Source organism: Bemisia tabaci, chromosome 3 (genome assembly GCF_918797505.1).
Source record: "Bemisia tabaci chromosome 3, PGI_BMITA_v3".
In the NCBI taxonomy this organism is placed as follows: domain Eukaryota; kingdom Metazoa; phylum Arthropoda; class Insecta; order Hemiptera; family Aleyrodidae; genus Bemisia; species Bemisia tabaci.
This window is the reverse complement of record NC_092795.1, coordinates 41,137,479-41,159,168: the sequence shown is the minus strand read 5'-3', so window position 1 is coordinate 41,159,168 and position 21,690 is coordinate 41,137,479. Positions and strand designations below refer to the sequence as shown.

Here is a 21,690-nt window from a genome sequence, read left to right as displayed (position 1 = left end):
TCAAGCGAGCGTGGAAAAGATTTGATAATTTCTGTCCCCTCCGATTGCCAGGACTGTGCAATTGTGCGGCAAAACCACTGCACGCAACTATTCGACCTCCTAAGCCGCTCACATTGCCATCACAATGACTGAAGGCGAACTCGCCGTGCAGCAAGGAGAGAAATTAACATTTGTTCCTTGTTAGGACTTTGGAAAGAAAGTATTCACTTAAAATATTAACCTCGTTGGTTTTCATTTCATAGGCGGTTAGGAGGATGAAATAAATAACACCACCGTGAGAATCGGATGACCCGCTGAGAAGTGATAGAGGAACAAAAGTTCGGTTCTTGGATTTTTATATTTTATAAGATTTTGTCGCATGAGGAAAAAAATTGGTAAAATTCTTGTTCTGAGTGGGGCAAATGCAAATCGAGAACAGTCAGAAGGAAAGATCTTATGAAATAATGATCAATTATTGACGTCAAAATACGAAAAATGTATACTACTTACTGCAAAATAATTGAAAAACTGCATAAACTTATCGATTTAATTAATGATAATGTTCAACTCAAGGACATAGCATGATCACGGAAAAAGCGTCGATATTTTACTCAGTAACTATAACTACTCGAAAATTACGGGATGTGACAGTGACTAACGTAGAAAAAATGGTGTCCCTTAAATCAAATCAATTTGCATAAAAGCTCTGTGCTTTTTAGTATAGTATGAAATCACATCATTGAGCCCTTTAATCCAGACTTTAATACTTCCTGAATACGATCTTGATATAAGTATTGCTCACCTGCAAGCCAGAAGTTAGAAACCACAACAATATGTGGAAATCCTTTTTTTAATATAAAAGATGACGAAGATGGCGCTGTTTTATGAGCCGAGGCTGCGTGCTTACACCGGTGCTCAGAACACCGTGAAGTAATGGAGTACCGAGGTAATTTTCTGCAGAGGCACTCAATGTCTATATCAATTGATCCGGTCGATAATAGTACAACAAACGCCAATTAGGCTGCTCCTTTTATCTGTTGATGGTTTCATTAATGTTTTATTTTTTTACCTTTATGCGTCACATTTTATCTTGATGCTTTCTGATAAGTTCCTGCATTGTAAGTTATTCCAATATTCTTGATTCCTAGAAGTTAAATTGTGAATTTCATCCAAAATGTACGTCCACTCATATCAAATTCAACACAACCAAAAATATTTCTTGAGGACATTTGTTAATATAATTAAATAAACTAGTTCGGGGTCGGGTTCGGGTCTGGGTCTAGTAAGAAACAGGGTTTGAACCACGTACAGGGTTCGGGTTTTGGACCGGTACACGGAACAAAATGATATCAACAATTTATTTAACAATTTTGTAGTTAAAAGTATCCGACATGTTTCAATGTAGACTTTACAATGAAGAGGTGCTAATTTAACCACGATTAGCTTTCCGCTATTGTAAAATGTACATTTTAAACATGTCGGACATATTTTTTAACAATTGAATCGTTAAATCAGCAATCCATTTTTTCTATGTACACATCCCTATCATCACTATCACTATTATTGCATTCAGAAAATTTGGAGTCTAAAACGGAAAGAACCATTTTTATACACTGGAAAAAAAACTCATTGCGGATCTTGAGTCCAGACTCTTGAAAACATTGACAAGAAAAAGGACTCTTCCTTCATTCAATCAGAATCTAGCTTAAATCAAGAACTAAGCCTCTTAATTTGAGCGGATTTCCTTTTGATTTAAGCTTAAATCTGATTGAATCAAGAGTCCTTTTTCTTGTCAATGTTTTCAAGAGTCTGGACTTGAGATCCAATGTGTTTTTTTTCCAGTGTAGGCAGTTTCTGGATTTGGAGTCACTAAAACGAAAATAACCACTTTCGTAGGCAGTTTCTGGTTAACCTAAATTTCAGACTTGCCCAAAGTGCTTATCGTGATTTTCGAATCACTTTCTACCATCAGAAGCCACGCTTCTTTGCGCTTCAGCGAAATTTCGCAACACAACCATTCTAAACACATCACATCGTATACCAAACATTTCCTCTCCGAAATTTTACTGTCTCTCATGGCACTATTCTCAAGACTTTTACGACTCATTGTTCTAAAATTGATGATGTGCTATACTTTCCTCCCGTTGCCTTCTCGTCTCGTTACGCCTCGCTCCGCTTTTGGCAACGATGCATCGATTGCGGAACGGAATTCGTCCGGAAGAGGATTTGCCAGACAGTGATAACACCCCGGCGTGGAGCCGCGAGGCGTAGCAGCCGTGCTAAGGAATAACGCCGTATGAACATTCCAGCTTTGCCAAATTTCCTTGGATAAAATGTTTATTTTTAAGGAAAGTCCTAAATATTTTTCCTTTATATTTTCAGAATCGATAGGTAAAATTGCGAACTAAAGTAATTGAAAAATTGGGAGAAAAATATTCATAACTTTACCAGGAAATTTGCAATTTATCAAATGAAATTTGGCAACGCCTGAAAGTTCATACGGCGTTTTTTCTTAGCAGCCAGCGCTAACGGCGACGGACGCGGTGACGTGTGGCGTGCGGTTGCATGCGTTAACGCTTACGCAACGCAGTGGCCAAGCGTGAATTATCGGTCATCGATATTCGCCCATTTGACGCCGTCGTAAAGAATCGATTAGTACGGTTCACCTCTACAATCGATTTTTCTCCACGCGTTTCAGTGGCGGATCGATCGATTCATCGCGAAGTACGACACGCTACTGATGCAACGTCTCTGAATTGAAGATGCACGGATTGACAAACGCATCCGCGCGGCGCAATACCAACAATCTCAGCGGAGAAGTCTACCGTGCTAAGGAGTAACGCCGTATGAACCTTCGGATGTTGTCATATTTCCTTCGATAAAAACAGTTTTTACTGGACAATTCTGGGATATTTTTCTGTCAACGTTCTCGGCGATTTTCCGTGCAATTTAATCCAAAATATATGAGAGTCTTAATGAAAAATATGCATAACTTTCCTGAAAAATGCATATTTTGTCGGAGGAAATTTGGCAACATTTGAATGCTGTTACGGCGTTCTTCCTTAGCACGCAAAACTGGATCACTCGCTCTAGTAGCACCTCTGATCATGTCTTGCGTCCTCTGAAGCTGAGATATCAATATCCTCTTGTTTACTACTCTGACCAATAGTCCTTCGGTCGTAAGCTGAAAATAAATCGCCGGAAGGGCTAGTAGTGAACCATTCTACGAGTATCATAATATCTATTTTGGGGGATTAATTGCTCACGGTCCGATCCATCCATCCTAAATGAGTTTCGAGTGACGTTGGATCAACAAGGAAGAAACAGTCTGAAAAAGTTGTATTCCAAGTCACCCCTTCAGCAGGAAGTCTACCTTCATAACTCATTTTTTCAATTTTTTTTTTATTTATTGCATTTTCTTATTCTTTGCATTCTGCTGTAATGAACAATGTATCCATTTTTATTTAAGTTATTATTCAGAAGTAGCTTTAATACATTTTCAAAGTTTCTTAGTCATCAAAATTGAGTCCCTTTTCTCAGGGATGCTGCATTGCTGCATGTTGGAAAGAAATGAATTTCAACCAAACCGCAGAAGTATGGTCTAAAAATAATCTTACGGACTGTCCAAGGAGGTTAGCGATCCTCATATCAGTTCATTCGCATGCGGGCTACAGAATAACCGTCTAAAAGCATACGTACATTCATTTCAGATTTTAGGCCCGGTTTTTTGACTCCATTAAATTCAGCGGAAACCCAGAAAAACCAACCAGGCATTCCGGAACTAATCTCACCAGTTTTCTCCCCTCTTCAAACGGAAAATAAGATCCTCCGTAGAGAACCCAGTTTGAGAATATGACGGTCGTGATACAGTTCTGAACCCGTGAACTGCTTCACCGCATCACGAAGTTGGCGTAGGCGGTTTTTCTTTTCTTCGTTTTTAGTAGGAGGGGAACTGTCATTATACGTGCGTGCATGTGTGGGTGGTTGCGTTTCGGCGCCCAAATATTTCGATTTTTGAGCACGCGAGCTCGTCGTTTAGCCAGACTTTCGGAAGAAATCTGATAATGAGTCAGTTTTTTCCTCCGCGCAGAAAGAATATCGGAGCTCGCATTAGCACGATTGCGTGTTGGAAGACAGTTTTTGTGGAAGAATTAATATCCGGAAACGCACAGAATAAAATCTCCCGCTACGGAACTCATTTGACGAATTTCTTGATCTTTATATCCCCCGCCTCCCTTTTTTTGAATCTCCGAAAATGGTTTGAGTCGTTGCATATGAAGTCTTAACCTGCTGCATGAGCTCGCTCATCTGAATCAGTGGCGAAGCGTGAATGGTCGACTATCGATATTTCCCCATTTGAATCCATGGTAAAGAATCGATTATTATGGTGTTTGTTGCGAACACCCTGTTAATCGATCCTTTTCCATAAGTTTAAATGGCAGATCAATCGATATATAGCAAAGTACGTCACGCCACTGACCTGTATGCAAGAGTTCTAAGAAACAATACAAATTCTATCGAGTGCAAACCGTAAATGAAATGAGAGGGATCGACCGCATTTAAGTCTGGGCAACTTTTTTAAGTCTGTTTTTGGAGATTTTGTTTCCTGTATTATTATTGCTCCTCTCCATTCACAGTAAAGGAGAGTGTGTAGCCCTTGGTCATGGGCTGAAATGCGTGAGTCTATCACTGATACTGATAGTGAGTGGAGAATCTCTGATCATAAACGCTTTCTTTTCTATCGCAGCGTTTAAGTCGCTGGGCCCGGCCGGATCGCTGTCGAATCCTAATCGAACCAATTGCCCACTAATCAAACCATTAACCCGCCCAACTTTATCGCGGCAAATCTCGCGACTTTTTGACCGGCGTTAATGACTGTTGCCACTTCTATTCATATCTATTTATAACCATAACATATTATTGCTAATTCTTTGGCAAAGAACGTGTTTTTTGTGGTTTTTTTGTTGGTTTTTTTCACTTCTTCTCTAGTTTTTAATAACCAACCGACTGAACCGATTTTTGAAAGATCAAATTAATATCTCGTGGGAATTTGCGGAGTACTGCAAACTTAAGGTATGCAACAGATATTCCAGATTTCATAAGCATATAAAATAGGTAGGCAAGTGTTCCACCAGATTCAGTGGTCGCAGTTGAACAAACGGAAAATATAATGTTTTAAGAGCTTGTAACTTTTTACGTTTAAACTGTATAATTTTTGCAATATCGATTTATTTTTTGTATTCGCGTAATACATTTGATCAGCCCGCCGTAATTTTTTTTTTTTTTTTTTTTTTTTTTTTATTTTTTTTTATTTGCACAAAATAAAGAACAATGTACAAGAAATTGCTATTAGACTTACTTGAGTCTTTTAACAGCTTATTTTAAATCTTAGTGGCTAAATTATACTAAGTTGTTATTGATTTTAACTTAATAACTACCTAAATTTATAACAGGTGTGTGAAATAATAAAACATTTTTATTACAGAATAAGAATGTCTTTTTGATTTATTTGGGTTACGACGGGCTACCCGTCCAAAGACCTAGTTACTCCTGATATGTCCAAGGATCATAAGGAGGCACGTGAGGTTGATTATGGGAAAAGTTTTGAAAAACCCTGGATTCCAAGCTCAAAGGTTTTCCTTCGTTTTAGTCTTCTCACATTTTCACTTTTTTCCAGTAAGGCGAGGGCTTCTGGGTTTGGGTGATTATGTAGTCGGTTTTCATAAGAGGTATATAATTTAGTGATATCTATACTATAAGCTCCGAGACCTCCTAATTTTACGAAACTGGTGACGCTTAGTTCCAGCGTTCTACCGGGCCGATTTTCATGATTTTTGCGGCAATCGACGGGCAATTGTCTCTAAATTAGCCAACTCTTTTCAGATTTTCAAAATATGGCCCAGGTTTTTTTATATTACGTGGTAAAGTTGCGAATTCTCTCATAAGAACAATGTAAATTTATACTTTTTGTCATAGTTCGTTTGAGCGTTCTACCGGGCCGATTTCCATGATTTTTGCGTAGATCGTCAGGTAATTGGCCCTAGATGTGCCCGCTCTAATTAGATTTTGGAAATAGGACCCAGGTTTTTTCAAAATCACGTTATAAAAGTGAGTAACTTTACAGAATGCTCCGGGACTGCTGCCGCTATGCGCGGGAGGATGCGCAGTGGTCGAGGAGGTTGCGCAGTAGCTGGGTAGCCTGCGCATCAGCTCTACACTTATCTACACAAGATTCGCACCTACGACTTCATGGCGAGCGGTGGCCGAGTCGTCTAAGACGTCGAATGCGTAATCTATATCCGCAGCGTGGGTTCGATCCCCGACACATGAAATCTGAATTATTACCTGACTATCATTGTTCATTGTTTTATTGCAATATTTCATCAAGCAGTCATTCCAAAACGCGTCCTTTTAATTTTAAAGTAATTTAAAGTAAAGTTTAAAATTAAAGTATACCTCATATCGTATTTTTTTAGGAGAAAAATAAAACTAACACTGATAGGAGGGTAAAAATGGGGCCGCGAAGCGGCCCATTGATGGCGCGGAGCGCCTTCAGGGGGTTGGGCCGCGTAGCGGCCAGGGGGCGTAGCCCCCTAGTAATCCTCTACTGAATCGATGTTGAGGTCGGCTCTTATATCTACGTTCCTCTCATACCAGCGTGCTTTAGCAATGTTTCTTAAGATTTTCATTTGGATAATTTCGATTTGATTGAGGTTTGTTACGGCTGCGCAACCCCACAATTGGCAGCCATAGCTCCATATCGGCCTCAACATCGATTTGTAGAGTAAAAGTTTTAACCTTAAATCCAATTTTGATTTTTTCCCAAGTAGCCAAAACATGTTTAGAAATTTGAGTTTTACTTGTGCTACTTTTTTTTTAATATGTTCTTTCCATCTGAGCTTGGAATCCAGGTGTAATCCCAAATATTTAGAAACTTTTTCCCTTGGAATTATATTTTCTCCCAAGTGTAGGGGTTTGTGGATGAATTTTCTATTTGTAAAAACTACTTCAATGGATTTTGTAGCATTGAGTTTTATTTTATCGTTTGTTGTCCATCTATCAATTTTATTTAGATGTAATTGGACATTTTGTCGTGCCTCCCTATAACTCTTGGATGAATCCATCACGAGCGTATCGTCGGCATAGATTCCCATCTTCCCTTCTCCTCTCGGCTGTGGGATGTCCGATGTAAAGAGAGAATAGAGGAGGGGGGATAGACAGGAACCCTGTGGAACTCCCGCTCCTATTGGTCTTAAGCTGGAAATGGCATTTTCATATCTTATTCTGAATTGTCTTCCTTCTAAAAATGAAGATAAGAGTTCCACGTGATTACATGGGAGTATCTTAAATAGTTTCTCGACGAGACGCTCATGCCAGACTCTATCAAACGCTTGCGCTACGTCAAGAAAAACCGCCACACAAAATTTACCCTTTTCTAGAGCATTTTCTATGTAACTGGTGACTCTGTGCAGCTGCTCAATGGTCGAATGTTTAGCTCTGAAACCGAATTGAGCATCTATTATTAGGTGTTTTTTACCTACTATTTCGTTAAGTCTTTTTATGTATAATTTTTCAAATAATTTACTTATAACTGGAAGTAGAGAAATTGGTCTATAAGAGCTAGTTTCTGCGGGGGATTTATCTGGCTTAAGTAGTACGAAAATCTCTGCGATTTTCCATTGCTGAGGTATATATTTTATTTTTATAACTGCATTAAATATGCAGACCAGTTTCATGATGGCTTTATTCGGTAAGTTTTTAAGAAGTAATCCTGAAATTTTATCGAAGCCGGGTGCTTTCTTTATTTTTATTTTGCCCTGAATTTCTCTTTTAATTTCTGAGGGAGTTATAGTTTTGATTTTTGATGGCGGTATTTTCTTGACCTTTTTGGACTTCGGTGGTGACTCATCACCCACATTTTCAGATTCATGTTCACCCTCAATTTCTGCGAAATTATGAGGTTTAAAAGTGTTTTCGAAATGGTCTGCTAGAATTTCTGCTTTATCTTTATCTGTTTCAGCCCATGTTCCATCTTTCTTTTTGATAGGAAAATTGAGTTGTTTTGGTCTTTTAAGGTATTTAGTTGCGGCCCAGAGCGTGTAGTCTTTATCTTTTTTATCAGATAATGACAACAAAAATCTTTCGAATTTGTTATTTAAAAAAGATTGAGTATGTTTTCTAACTAATTTGTTCAACCTGTTAAAGTGGGCTTTGTCTTCAGGATCTTGGGTATATGAGTATTTTCTTTGTATTTTTCTCTTTGAACGAATTAGATTTAAAAGATTTTTAGGAATTTTGTATGGTCTAATTTCATTGATGGCTATTGGAGTATTAATTTTTGCACAATGTTGGATTTGCTCCACCAGCTTTTCTGTCTCTTCATCAATTTTTGCTGGAGTGTCTATTTTAATATTGTTGAAAATTAATTTTTCTAGGTCTTCTCTAAATTTGGTCCAGTTTGTTTTCCTGGAACAGATTGCTGGAGGTTTGTTGATAAGTATAGGGTTCATATGAATAGTTAGATTAATTTTTGCATGTCCAACTATTGGGGAATGGAGAGTATCACAAACTGTTTTGTTTATGAGATTTAGGTTTTTAAATATAAAAAAGTCTATGATGTCGGGCTTGTGACTCTGATTATATGGAAAATTGGTGGGTTTACCAGGTGAAATGAAATTACCGTTTATTTTTTTGACAGCTTCAAAAAGATTTTTACCTTTGGGGTTTGTCAGTCTAGACCCCCAGATAGGGTTTTTTGAATTAAAGTCACCGCCTATTAAAAAAGATTGTCCTAGTTCTCTGAAGAGTTCTAGGAAATTTGCGGTGGTGATTATGTTATTTGGTGGAGCGTATATTGATGCTAAATTAAAGTCTCCAATAGCAGATGGCAGTTTGATTACTACTGATTGGAAGATATCTGTTTGAATGATTTTGATTAAATTATGCTCTATGTTGTTTTTAATTAAGATTGATGATCCTCCTCTTTTTTTGTTGGAGGGATGGAAAGAGTTGTACATTTTATACCCTTCGAAATATCTTTTAAAATCGTTTTTGGTGAACCATGTTTCCGATATGAGGACGATGTCCACACCGAAGTCTCTTAGCGTCACGTTGAGTTCCTCGGCCTTTGTCCGTGTCAGTCCTCCGCAATTCCAAGCTATTATTGTCAAAGCTTCCGTTTTGGCACGTGCTTTTAACTTGATTACATCAGTAAAGTCAATGTCGTCATTTAGATCTGTAATCGATAAATTATCAATATTAGTGTTTGAAAAGACATTCATATTGTTGATTACAAAAGACATAATAATAAGACAAAATGAGAAAAGACATATAAGATAATGAAGATATAGAAAAGGAATCTTTCATCTCCTGCCTGAGGTTTCCATTTTGCTAATTTTGTTATTTAAGGATATAATTTGTTCGTTTAAGCTCTCTATTGTTTTTAAGAGCGTTTCTATTAATTTCTCTGAAGGATTAGCGTTTCCTTGGGTTGCTTGAGCAAAAGTTTTTTCCAGTTTTTTTGGTTGGGAATTTTTTATGACTGTTTTAGTTGTATGAGCTGAGGTTGAATTTTGTTTTTTCATTTTTAGTTGCTTTTTTCTGGTATTCTGTAGTTCTTTTGCTACAGGGCAGCCTCTATAGCTTGCTGGGTGTCCGATGTTGCCGCAGATTGCGCATTTAGGATTTGCAATCATCCCTTTATGCTCACATTCATGAGAATAATGTTTGCCAGCGCATTTTACGCAGCGAGGGCTTTTTTGGCAAAAGTTTGCTGTATGGAAATATCCACAGCACCGTTTGCATTGAGGGATGATTTTGGGGTTAATTTTAATGGGTTCTATTTTTACGATTGTGTGCAAAATTGCTTTAATATTATAGATTTTTTCAGCTGATTCATTGTGATCAAAGTCTAGTTGATAAAGAGGAATTTCTAGTTGATAAAGAGAGCCCGCCGTAATACGAAACGAAAAAACACAAAAAAACAGGGCATAGGCTGAAAAAATGGGTTTTCAAGATTTTACCCCATTTTACTGTGTTTTGTTGTCGTGTCAAATTTATTGTTCACATGTATTCCCTATACGCAAGGGAACTATGTTAATGATTTACTAAGCGTCTGAATGCAGAAAATGGGGAAAACTATCAACCACGTCCTGGGGCCGAATTTTGTTGGTCCTTCCACCGTACTCAAATATACTTAAGACGAGTCTCAACTGAACTTAGAGTCCGGCTCAGCGCTTCTGATTGGCCGGCGGTGCGGTTTGGACTCATCGATGGATGTTGTACCTTTAAGTGAAAAAACTGACCAAATTTGGGCCCCCTGAGAAAAAAAAAACACATCGGATCTAGAGTCCAGACTCTTGAAAACATTGACAAAAAAAAATACTCTTGATTCAATCGGATTTTTGCTTGAATCAAAACGAAATCCGCTTAAATTAAGGGGCTTGGTTCTTGATTTAAGCTAGATTCTGATCGAATCAAGAGTACTTTTTCTTGTCGATGTTTTTAAGAGTCTAGACTCTAGATCCAACGTGTTTTTTTTTTTCAGTGCCTGATTCCTACTTTTTATCCGCGATTTCGATTATTCGCGATCCCGCGATTTTCAATCATCGCGTATAACCGAGACTTTACTGCATTCTAAAGGCAGAGCAGCGGCAACAGTGCCTTGTCGGAACAAAAGGTTCCCCGAAAATAGTAAGAAAGTTAATCGGACGTGTTACGGTAATCACCAACGCAAATGCGGACGTGCAAGCCGCGCCCCCTTCTCACCCGCGCGTCGCGTCGCCTCGCGTTTTTCTGCGGTCCGGCGTCTTCGGCGCGGCGTCCTACGGTGCAGCCGTGGTCATAGCATTGACCGTGACGCACGCCGCACAGCATGCCGACCGTGCGTCGCGTCGTCTTGCATTCTGGCTCCAGATATTTACATTCCCCGTCCGTAATCGTCTGAACACGACGTGGCTCCCAATTACAAAAATCTCACAACTTTGACCGTAACCCTTTGTATATATCAGTGTTCGAAACTCACCTTTGAGTTTTAGGAGCCATGTGGCGCATCAAGCCCGATTTTTAGGCGCCATTGAAGATTTTTTAGGGCCCAAATTGACTTTTTGCCTATATATTACGGCGCATTTAGTGAAAAGTTAGACGCAATATGTTTTCGTAACAGAACTATTAAGTCTCTATAACTTGGAGAAGACAGAAGCACTATGAATGAAATCGTGAAGAAGGCGCTCAGAGGACGAAAGCTCTGGGCGCAGTACCCGGAGGAATCGAAGCTACGGCTTTAGCACGCGGAACTTTCGGCCTCTGAGCCCGGGACGGACGGTATGTCTATATAGTCCGTAAGTTTTTTTTTCAGTGAGAGTATGACTATCCCCTTGCTCCAAATAGAATCTGCCTCTGAAACAGTGTATTTTCCCATACCGTCCCACTGATCTATTTTTGGAGCACCCGTAAAATTTTTCAATTTCACGTTCTTTTGTTCGCTTCAAATAGTTGCCTTGGGTGTAAATTTTATCCCTATTCAATTTTAAAAACAATTAATTTTGCAAATGTTTTGGAACTATGGAAAAGTATGTCGAAATTATCAGATTCTAAAGATTATGGCTTGAAGGGGGAGGAATCCCCCATCCAACTCAATCGGAAAAGTGCATCACAAAAAAATATTAATATAAAACGAATAAAAGAATCCCAGCGAGAATTGAACGAAGATTTCAAGTTGGGCAGCAAGAATTGAACAAGGACTTGAAGTTAGGATTTCTCATTTATCAAATTTTCGTCTGATCATGTGATAATCCAATGTTATTTCTTTAAGGGCTATTATCGATATCAATGCAAAAGTATTATGCAATATTTTTCTCCGGTGAAACTTCCCAGCGAAGACCGTAGTCAAAATGTTTGGAAACTCAAAATTGTAAGCAGGGAGAGTGTTGATAAATCCGGCTAGAAAGTTTCCGTCTTCTTCCGTTCACCGCACACGAGGTTGAAAATCCTCTCAGCAGCCAAAAGTGCACAGTTTTGAGAAGTGAGTCTTTTTGTTTCGATCTCAGTCACTTGAAGTTAATTATTAGAAATATGGAGTCCTCTTTATTGGACTCACGACTTCGCTTCCGATGAACGTGAGTTTGTTTTAATCAGACAAACTAACTCTGATTTGCGTTCCTGGCCTGATTATCCAAATCAAATTTCGGCCCATCAAGATCATTGAATTTTGCAACAAAAACTTATCTCTTTGGTCAAAATTCGAAAAATAATGGAAATTTTCCATTTCAGTTTTTCAAAAGAAAAACTGACTTCAGGTCGACTGACGTGAAGCACGTTCTTCCCCTCTCTGTTCTATTTCAACACTTCTGTTTTAAGGAATACACATGAAGCTCTTAAAGTTTTATAATCGTATTTTTCTTCTATTGATTTGGTCAAAACTTAAATTTTTTGTTTGTTTTAATCGTGTATTAATGAGCTTGGCGCGACACCCAAAATTTTCATTCTTATCGTAGTTCATTTTAGAGGTATACTTGACCAAATCCTATTCTTTGTATGGCTGTCAGTGCATTATAATTTCTAATAAGCCCACTTTCACTGAATGTTTAAAACATACGTCACATTTCGGCAAAAGTATCACAAGTGTCATGCGACGTTTCAAAATTTCCTCCGTCATTTTATTTTTTTGCAGAGAAATCGTTCAACGAGACTGTTCGAGATGTTCACTGAATTTTCTTCGTGCTGTCGGTAAAATTCATGAAATTTTCAAACATATTCAACCAAAAATTTCTCATCTCTTTGAGGGAAAATTGCACTTGTAAGGGAGCTTTTTCCCTCTGTAATGAGATATCAGCTTTACGCTGAACTTTTTACGCACGATGCCTAAAAAACTCCATCATTGTCTTACGACCCGTGCGTGTTTACCGCACTCAGTTTGAACAATTTCTCTGTAAAACAGTATATGGCGGCGGAAATTTTGAAACGTCGCATGGCGTTTGTGATATTTTGGCCGGAAGGTAACAATAATATGACCCAGAAAACGGCTCTTCGATGACGCGAAGCGGCATCTGGAGATTTTGCTGCGTAGCGTAGGACTGTGGTATTTTAACAATCCTCTGAGGTCCTGGTTTTTTGCCTCGAAAAGCTCGTATTGAATTCACTGTGTAGAGCGGCGCTGAGATCATATACTATTGCCTGCGCATGCGCCGACGAAAGTGGTTTCATTTTTCGCGCAAATCCCGCGCACCCGCCGCGCCCCGTCGCCACGAAGCTAAAATTTATGGACCCGTCCTCACCGGCGCACCGCGCGCACGCCGCGATGGGGCGGCGCCCTTCGATTTGCTGGTGCATTTGCATTCACCGGCCAAGACTTATCTTAATTACGCCTTACACTGATAAGACACTTTCAATTTGCGGCCACGTTGCCGCGGTTTCCCGCTAAATAACCGAATTCCAAAAACTCTTGCTCCAGTGTAAAGTACTTCGCACACTCTAGGAAAGCTCAAAGCTTCCTCTAGAAAACTGTTGAGAAATGTAGCCTTATAAAGATCGGCTTCCATGATGTCTCCTGGGACCATAGTCTCTCGATGGAGCATAGTTTGGAATGTGCCATTTTCTCGTTCTGACATCATGATCGCCCATCTTACCATCATGAAGAAAAGAGGATCGGCGCTATCACGATGCTGATAATAAATTCAACGCCCTAACCTCTTTTCTAGTTTGGATTGTGGTTTTCTAGCACGTTACTTTCGTGTTACGACTTATTAGTTTCCGGTCACAATGCAGCATTTTTACCGGGGGTGAAATAATTGCCATCTCAAACTTTGGGTTGTGATTTTCTAGCACGTTACTTTCGTGCTACGGCTTATTTAGTTTCCGGTAACAATGCAGCATTTTGATCGGGACTGAAATAATTGCTATCTCAAACTTAACATTGTTACTACAATCAATTATAAAAGTTGGTAGGTTGTGGAATCCACCGTAAGCATCGCATGAGTGGATACTCTTTTTTCTCCGCGTCAAGGCTCAAGAGTCGCAAAAAATTGCGGACAAATTGTAATGCTGCACATATTTTTCTTGCAGTTAAAACCAAGTTTGTTGGACGCATTTGAAAAGCTAGAATCTCTTAGTAAGCCTACGAAGCTTTTTTTATTTTGTTCAGATGCCTACAATGTCGGGGGAAAAAAGAGCAAAAATCAGAATTTAACTCTTAAGGTTCTCCTTTTAATGAGTTTCTTCTTGAGGATGATCCAAAGGTAAAAATTAAAGAATTCCAAGAGATAGTTTTTATCACTTTTTCGAAGTGCAACAAGAAATCTGCAACGTTACAATTCGAGATTCGGCATTCACTACTTTCACCATCGATATCGATCAAATCGACGATGTATCGATCTAACCTGATCCGATCCCGCTCTAGCTCGGGATCCTTTTCTTTGCCTTTCATTGCCCTTTACTTTCTCTCCCTGCTCCTGTAAGCACCGCGTCGGAGTGTCCCAAAAATTAGTCCGCTAAGTGACTAAACGAATCACTCTTCGATTTTTGCAATGAACTGTAAAGTAAAACTTATCGTAAATAAATGCATTGTCATCACTGCCACAGTCGCTTAAGACAAGGAATCGTGCCTTTTTCGAATTCTTCCGGGCTCTTCGTTTTATGGGCCGCACCGCAAATTAAAAAATCAAAACCTCTCCGCCCACTTCGATGCGGCGAAACGATCATAACCACTATTTAATGTGACATGAGTGAACACGTTTAACGTTGTCGGATTGAACCAGGATTTTAAGATTTCTTCGCGTCAAGTCGAAGCGGAATCTGCTAGGTCTAGGCTCCTCGGCGTAAGATGCTACTTGACGGCTAAATCCATTGAGGCTTGGCAGTGTCACTTGTTGATCCGGCTTTCAACCCCCGTGAATGTATGCACATAGTTGCCAGAATTATCTTCTTTTTTTTTTGGGGGGGGGGGGGGGGTCATCAGCACCATCAAATAAAGTCATGCTGTTGAATTGGAAGGGATGAACTATCTCCAATTCCTCACAGTGTTAAAATTACACAACTAACTGCATCATAAGTTTACATGAAAAATTAATTAATTTTAAACGACTTTTTATCGAGATTCGCCCTCAAATTCAACCTTTCGACCTTTATACAACCAAAATTGATGAACAATCAAAACTTTATAAATGTTTAATACTCTATCATAGAACATTTAAGGTTCTCATGTTATCTCAATCGTGTTTTGTTCAAAACAGCAAAATGTCTCCGTTTTTTTCTTGCTTTTTTTACGCGATTTTAAACAACCAATGAGAGAGCAACTTCCAATTTTAGGTTAGAAAACAGCGTTGCTTTTTTGAACAACATAAGAACGACCTGTTTTGAGCACGTTGCAGTTGTTGTACAACAATGATGCTGTAGGGGTTCCCAAATTTTGCGCCCGCAAATAAGCCCCGCCGCCACAACACAAAACAACTTCGAACAAAATGCGATTGTTGCTTGTTTTCACAGCATGTTGCAAGTGTTGCCTCCGAACAAACTCTTAATATTCCAGTAATTTCTTTTTTTTTAAAAAAAAAATTTTAATTTCTACATTATCCCCGACATCTTCCGTCATTTTTTTCTCTCGAAATGCATGTACCCTTTTCCCCCACTTAACTACTCAAAATTTGTATGTTCCATGTCTCTTGAAGTGCCCTTTATAGCCGATAGTTACCTCGGAAACAAATACTTACACACTGGAAAAAAAAATACATTGGATCTAGAGTCCAGACTCTTAAAAACATCGACAAGATAAAATACTCTTGATTCAATCAGATTTAAGCTTTAATCAAGAACCAAGTCTCTTAATTTGAGCGGATTTCCTTTTGATTTAAGCTTAAATCTGATTGAATCAAGAGTCCTTTTTCTTGTCAATGCTTTCAAGAGTCTGGACTGTAGATCCAATGTGTTTTTTTCCAGTGCATTTTATGTACTAGAATTTATGGTATAGATGGCAGCACCGCCTGGAGGCATATCATAGATGACACTTCTCGTTTTTTACCGGAGAAATTCTTCGCGCGCCCGACGATTTCCCGGTTGAGTTGTTTGGAGAGCTGCCACCGCAAGGTTGGTAATCCCGTCCAAAGGTGCACCGCCGCGGTAGAGTTTCTAATGTCAGAAGGTCTCATCATACAATCGAATCCCGAGTAATGCAAGCCACATACTCCGCTCCAAAATAACTATTATTTGAGTTGACCAAACAAAATTATGTAGAAATATTCATTGACATTAGAACTATGTATGTCCGTCTGTGCTCGCCGTCTGTTTTTTGTAATTTAGCCGACAAAAGCGTCCAGAACTTCAGGAATTAGCAATGACCACGTATTTGCATAGTAGGAGCAGGAAATGTTAAACTATAGTAATTCCCCCGTGAGATTTTCTTGCAGTGACGCAAAGGCTTTCTTAGAAAATTCAATCTAGAAAATTAAATTTTCCACTATATTTGTGACGCAAATCAATGTTCAATGCCAGCTATATACACCACTGAAATTATTAAAATTGTCGTAGGATCCTAGTAGTGTTAACTGTAAAACTTCTGCAGAAAATGTGTGAAATCCTTTCTATTTTAATAAAATTATTTTTAAGACGCTCGATGAACGAGGTGGGGAAGGGGAGTTCGAAGAGTGTAAAGCGGCAAGGGGGCGGAGCCCCCTAGTATCTTCGCAAAATTAACTAGGGAAAAGGAGGAAGTAGGAGGGATTAGGGGAGAAAGAGAGAATAAAAATACATGGACAAATTATCACTCATTGTCGGTCCAAATAAAATACTTTAGTCAAGATGTACTACAATCAAATCCAATGTGGATCAAAAGAATTATCAGTATATTATTAAATTATCTTGCTGCGTATAATTTAACGTTTTTCGAGTTAACGCGGATTCGTTTTACGCGATGTGAAAAAGCATTCTTCTTGAAAGAAATAGACTACTTTGAAGTATTTCGTAAGTAAGTTAAGTAGTTGAGTTGAATCTTTTTTCTTCATAAAATTTCATATCCTTCCTCTTCTTAGTTTCCTCTTTTCTCTCCTACTTCCACTTTCTTCTCATTTCTCTCCACTTCTCTCTTTCTCCTACCCCTTCTCATTCGTTTTGAAGCATCAATAAAAGCCATCAAGTGAACGTACCGGAGGGGGAGGGTTGCATAAGACGCGTTTACTCGTGTTGGACACATTTTTTTGCGAAAGCCCTGTCAATGCTACCGGCAAAAGTTCACAGAACTCGGCGCGAAAGTTAAGTTCCGTAAACCTATCTCTGTGTGGACAAGGCCTTCCATTCATAAGAAATGAACGAAAAAATTATGAAAGAACAAACATAAATGTGGTCTAATAAGTTAAAATTCCGCCACCGCGCCGCGTCGCCCTGACCGCACTGAGCCGACCGCTGCTGCACGCACTGTGTTTGACGCAATGCGTGAAGTATTCATGCAGTCTTGTAGGCGCTATGCGTTTCACGGCGCCCGCTGCTGACCGCAGCGACCGCACTGTCTTTGACGCAATGCGTGAAGTATTCATGCAGTCTTGTAGGCGCTAATATGTGTTACATGCCAACCACGCCGAGAGTTTCTCCTTTTCATCTCAAGATCTCGTCATCATCGGCATATGTATCTGCGCTGCGCCGTTCCAAGCCAAATTCCGTGTTCGGTTTCTCTCTTAGTCTTAACTCGACTATTTAAAGGTACTGTCTATTGTATCACAGAAAAACGATAAAATTAGAGATATACTCTCGGGAAATGAGAGATTTTGTCATCTTTTCATGTTTGTATTTTTTTTTTCTCTCTGAATCCGATTTTAATGTGAGAACTAAATTTCTCCCGATTAGCAGCCGGACAGAATCCTCAACTTCAAAAATACGTGATGAGGAATTTTGCCTCGTTTGAACCTTGCACCTGGGCTGTCACTATTACCAGCCTCTCTCTCAATTTTCTGAGACGTCCTGAAAATATTGGCACGGGTTTTAATTAGGCGAGCGTTGAATACTCACCCCCAGCCTAACCACTCACAGATTGCGGGACCGGTTACCAAAGGTTAACAGAACATGCCGCCTCCATAGCAGCATTGAAAAGAATGTATTCAATCCACGGTTCATCTGCTAATAAGTGACCACAAACAGCAATCGATTAATCGAAATGAACGTTTTCCATTGGGCCTCGTTACTCGCGCAAGTTTCAATACTTCTTTAAAGCTGCTTTTCGCTTTCACGTCGCGTAGCGTTGTAGCCTCATCCCTCTAACAGGGCCGCTGACACTTCAATTAGCTCCAGAGGTCATTAGCTAATAGGCAACATGACACAATGCTGTGTCAAGAAGCGGCTGAGGACGAAGCTTGGAATGTGTGCTAAAGAAACGTGTTGCAAAGATCCAGTGACACCCCAGAAAACCGTTCCTCCGTACTGTAAATAATGAATGACTGAATTGAAAACGTAGTAGTGTCTCCTTGCTGCGATCGTAAAGTGGAAGTAATGGTATCTTTAATAAGGAACTTGTGGCTAAGCCTTTAATGCGGCTGTTTAGTACCTATATGCGTCAGTTGTCATTTTCACATCATAATTTCTATCAGTACAATATTTTTCAGTACGTTGAACTGAGTGTAAAACACATGAAGTTTATGTGCGCATGCGTCAGGCGAACTTTTTTTACACCTTTCATTCATACCAAGTAGTGCTTTCGTCTAGCGTTTTAGGTACTCGCCATCAGTTTTCTTATATAAACTTTTTCACCGTTCAGCTGTAGCGTAAACTCCGCTTTGAGGAGGCAGCTCATATCACATTTCGTCGTTTCCTGGACAAAAGAATGTAACTACTTTTCAATGTTACCAAACCTCGCGTAAATTTTTGTTTTACCAGAAGAATCTTGAGAATTTTTAGCTGAACATCAGACTAGTTTTTCTTCGTATCTCGTACAAAAATTAGAAAAATTTTCAACGAAAATTGTGCAAGTTCACTCTTGTAAAATTATGTTTTTCGAGTCAATTTTGCAACCGTGGAACGGAGTTACGTTATATTGTTTCGACCGGCAAACGACAATTTTCTGAGGAGAAATAGGCTTCATACTCAAATGCACTCTGGTGATGCACTCTCACCCTGTCAGATATTCCTTACAGTGCAATACTGCCGTGCTGAGAAGAAAAACGCTGTATGAACATTCGAGAGTTGCCAAATTTCTCCAGATAAAATATGTATTTGTAAGGAAAGTTATTCATATTTCCTCTCGAAATTTTAAGATACTTTCGATCAAATTGCGAACAAAGTTATTTATAAAATTTGAAGAAAAATGTTCGCATTGCTCCAAGAAAATTATTTTTTATTGAAGTAAATCGGGCAACGTCTAAAGGTTCATACGGCGTTTTTCCTTAGCACGACAGAATAGAGGGAAACGCTGACTCAGGAACAGGACCTCCCCTTTTCAGGCACATTATGTAAGCTGGCCCCAATACTAGAAACATTCGGTCCAGGATCATCCCAAAAGTACAGTCGAAGGAGTAATAATTACACCGTATCAATTTCTCATCAGTCACCGAGTCTAGTTTCGGACAAGATGCTCCTAGCACAGAGGAGCAAAGGCATAAGAGAGAAAAAGAACCGACCGACCTGTCGGTCACCAAGCAGAACGTCGCACAGTGGATCGAGTCGATGAGAAAGGTCGGACAAAATCTTAAGAAACTTTAAATGCTTATAACTCCGTTTAAACAAAACTTTGAGGTTTTAAAAGTGGTTTTATTGCATAGTGTCTAGAACGGGGAAGACCGGGATTCATCAGGGAATGAAAATCTACCGGGAAAATCAGGGAAAAATCAGGGAATCTGTTCCAGAAACCGGGAATCTCTTCTACCGCTTTGGGATCATTTCGTTCTCAAATTTGGCGGTCTAATCTGACCAAGCGCTAACATTGACTTCTTGAATGACACATTCGAATCTTCAAATCATCAAAAGAATGGAGAAGCTTTGGTTGAGCAGATGATAATAATCATCAGGAACCCTATCGAAATTCAAATTTTGAATGTGCGCCAAAGAAACGGCTGAAAGATGAATTAAAATCGATATTCACCGATGGAACTCTGGAGAATTTGTATGCTCTTCCCCCAGAAAATCCCGGGGAAGTGGGAGAAAACTTCGGTTTCTCATCTGGGAATGAGCTCCTGAAAATCGGGGAATGGTCCTTGTCAAAAATTCTAGACACCATGTTATATTGGTTTCCTCGTGAAATTTTCTGCTCTATGTACCCCTTAAAATTAAAAATGTGACGAAAGAAACATCGAAGTTTGCAGTTTTAGTCTTAAATTTTATGTGCGACCTCTCCGATTGACTATATCCACTTGTGCGTCGTCGTCGGTTAGTTAATACGGCGCCTGCATTCATTAATAGCCGCTCGTACGACGGGTTGCTTAACCGCGGGAGCGTGCATTAGCTTATCTGCTTGTCAAATCACGTCCAGAGTGAAAGAAGCGCCTCTGTTTATGTCCTGTCCTTCCCACCGAAAAGAAACGCGGCGGGTAAAAGTTCGTCGCCTTCAATCAGATCGGACACCTGTAGGCGAGTCGTCCGCCGTCCGGCGGAGGTGACACTCACACCCAAAAAAATAAGTCTAAAAAATTAGTGAACCATCTATGTTTGCCTAGCTGTATAATTCAAGTTTGAGCAGTCTTGAAATCTAGGAGAGATTAAGTCCGGGTGCCCGGCTTTTATGTTCCAGCTCTTCATTCATCAACCTGTCTTTAATCTCTGAGTGTTGTAAATTGCGTACGCAATTTGTGCTTTCTTTTACCCGTAATGGATAGAGACTTGAATCACTCATATTCCTCATGACCCAAACAGGTGGCGATAACGGATACCTTATGGGCCTCACGTGTTGATCTCGGAATTCTGTCCCAAAGATGATCATGAGTATGTGGTTTTGACACGATCAAATTATGAAGAAACTAAGGAGTAATCGAAAACTGAAAATGCACCGCGATAATCAAGCACATCTTTGAGCGAGAGTGACATTAATGATCTCTCAATTTGAAAAATCACTGTACATAGGTCTTGAATTAATCATGCAAAAATGTATACGGTGTATTGGTTATTCCCGGTATTGAATAAGTTATCATTTATTAAATGCTGGGTGCTGATGAGATTTTTCCATGCTCTGATCATGCATAGAGTCCCTTTATACTGAGAGTCAAGACAACACCCCCTCATGGAGTCACAAACGGGAATAAAGATTACAGAAATTGAACGTCTTTCGTAATCTTTGATCGGCCCATTCTCAAATCCCTTTCTTCGTTCCTTTTCTCATTCCGTTTGTTCCTTGCCGAACCCGTCATTCCCTGGTCCACTCCAGATTATAATCTTTGCAATCGGTGAAAATGTAATCTTTTATTCCCGTTTGTGACACTGTGGAGGCCTAAAATACGGGAACCAATCAGAAATGGATTCACATTGTCTTGACTCTCAGTATAAAGGGACTCTAATCATGCAATGCAATTTGAATCAATTTTGAACATGAATAACCTATTCCATCATTTGTACGTGTTGGTAAAAGTGAATATTTTATGTTGCAGGCGGTGTCAGGGTGCCCCTTGAACGCAGCTGGCTTGGCCGACCGTATAGCGTCACTGCTGCCGAGTATGCCGGCCGTAAGAGGCCGCAAAGGCTGGTGCGGCTGTCTCCAAGTAAGTTTTCTTCCCCTAAATTCAACATTATCGAGAACAATTATAAAAGCTCAGA

At 39.5% G+C, this 21,690-nt stretch overlaps 1 protein-coding gene across 7 annotated transcripts in view; it reads left to right on the top strand.

Moving 5' to 3' along the window:
- Positions 1 to 21,690, top strand: part of DAAM (disheveled-associated activator of morphogenesis-like protein) — a 192,260-nt gene that overhangs the window by 133,429 nt on the left and 37,141 nt on the right. For all 7 annotated transcript variants that reach the window (XM_072298358.1, XM_072298359.1, XM_072298360.1 and 4 more), the window contains one exon: positions 21,525 to 21,635. In XM_072298358.1, the coding sequence (XP_072154459.1) occupies positions 21,525 to 21,635 (111 nt within the window). The remainder of the gene's footprint in view (positions 1 to 21,524; positions 21,636 to 21,690) is intronic.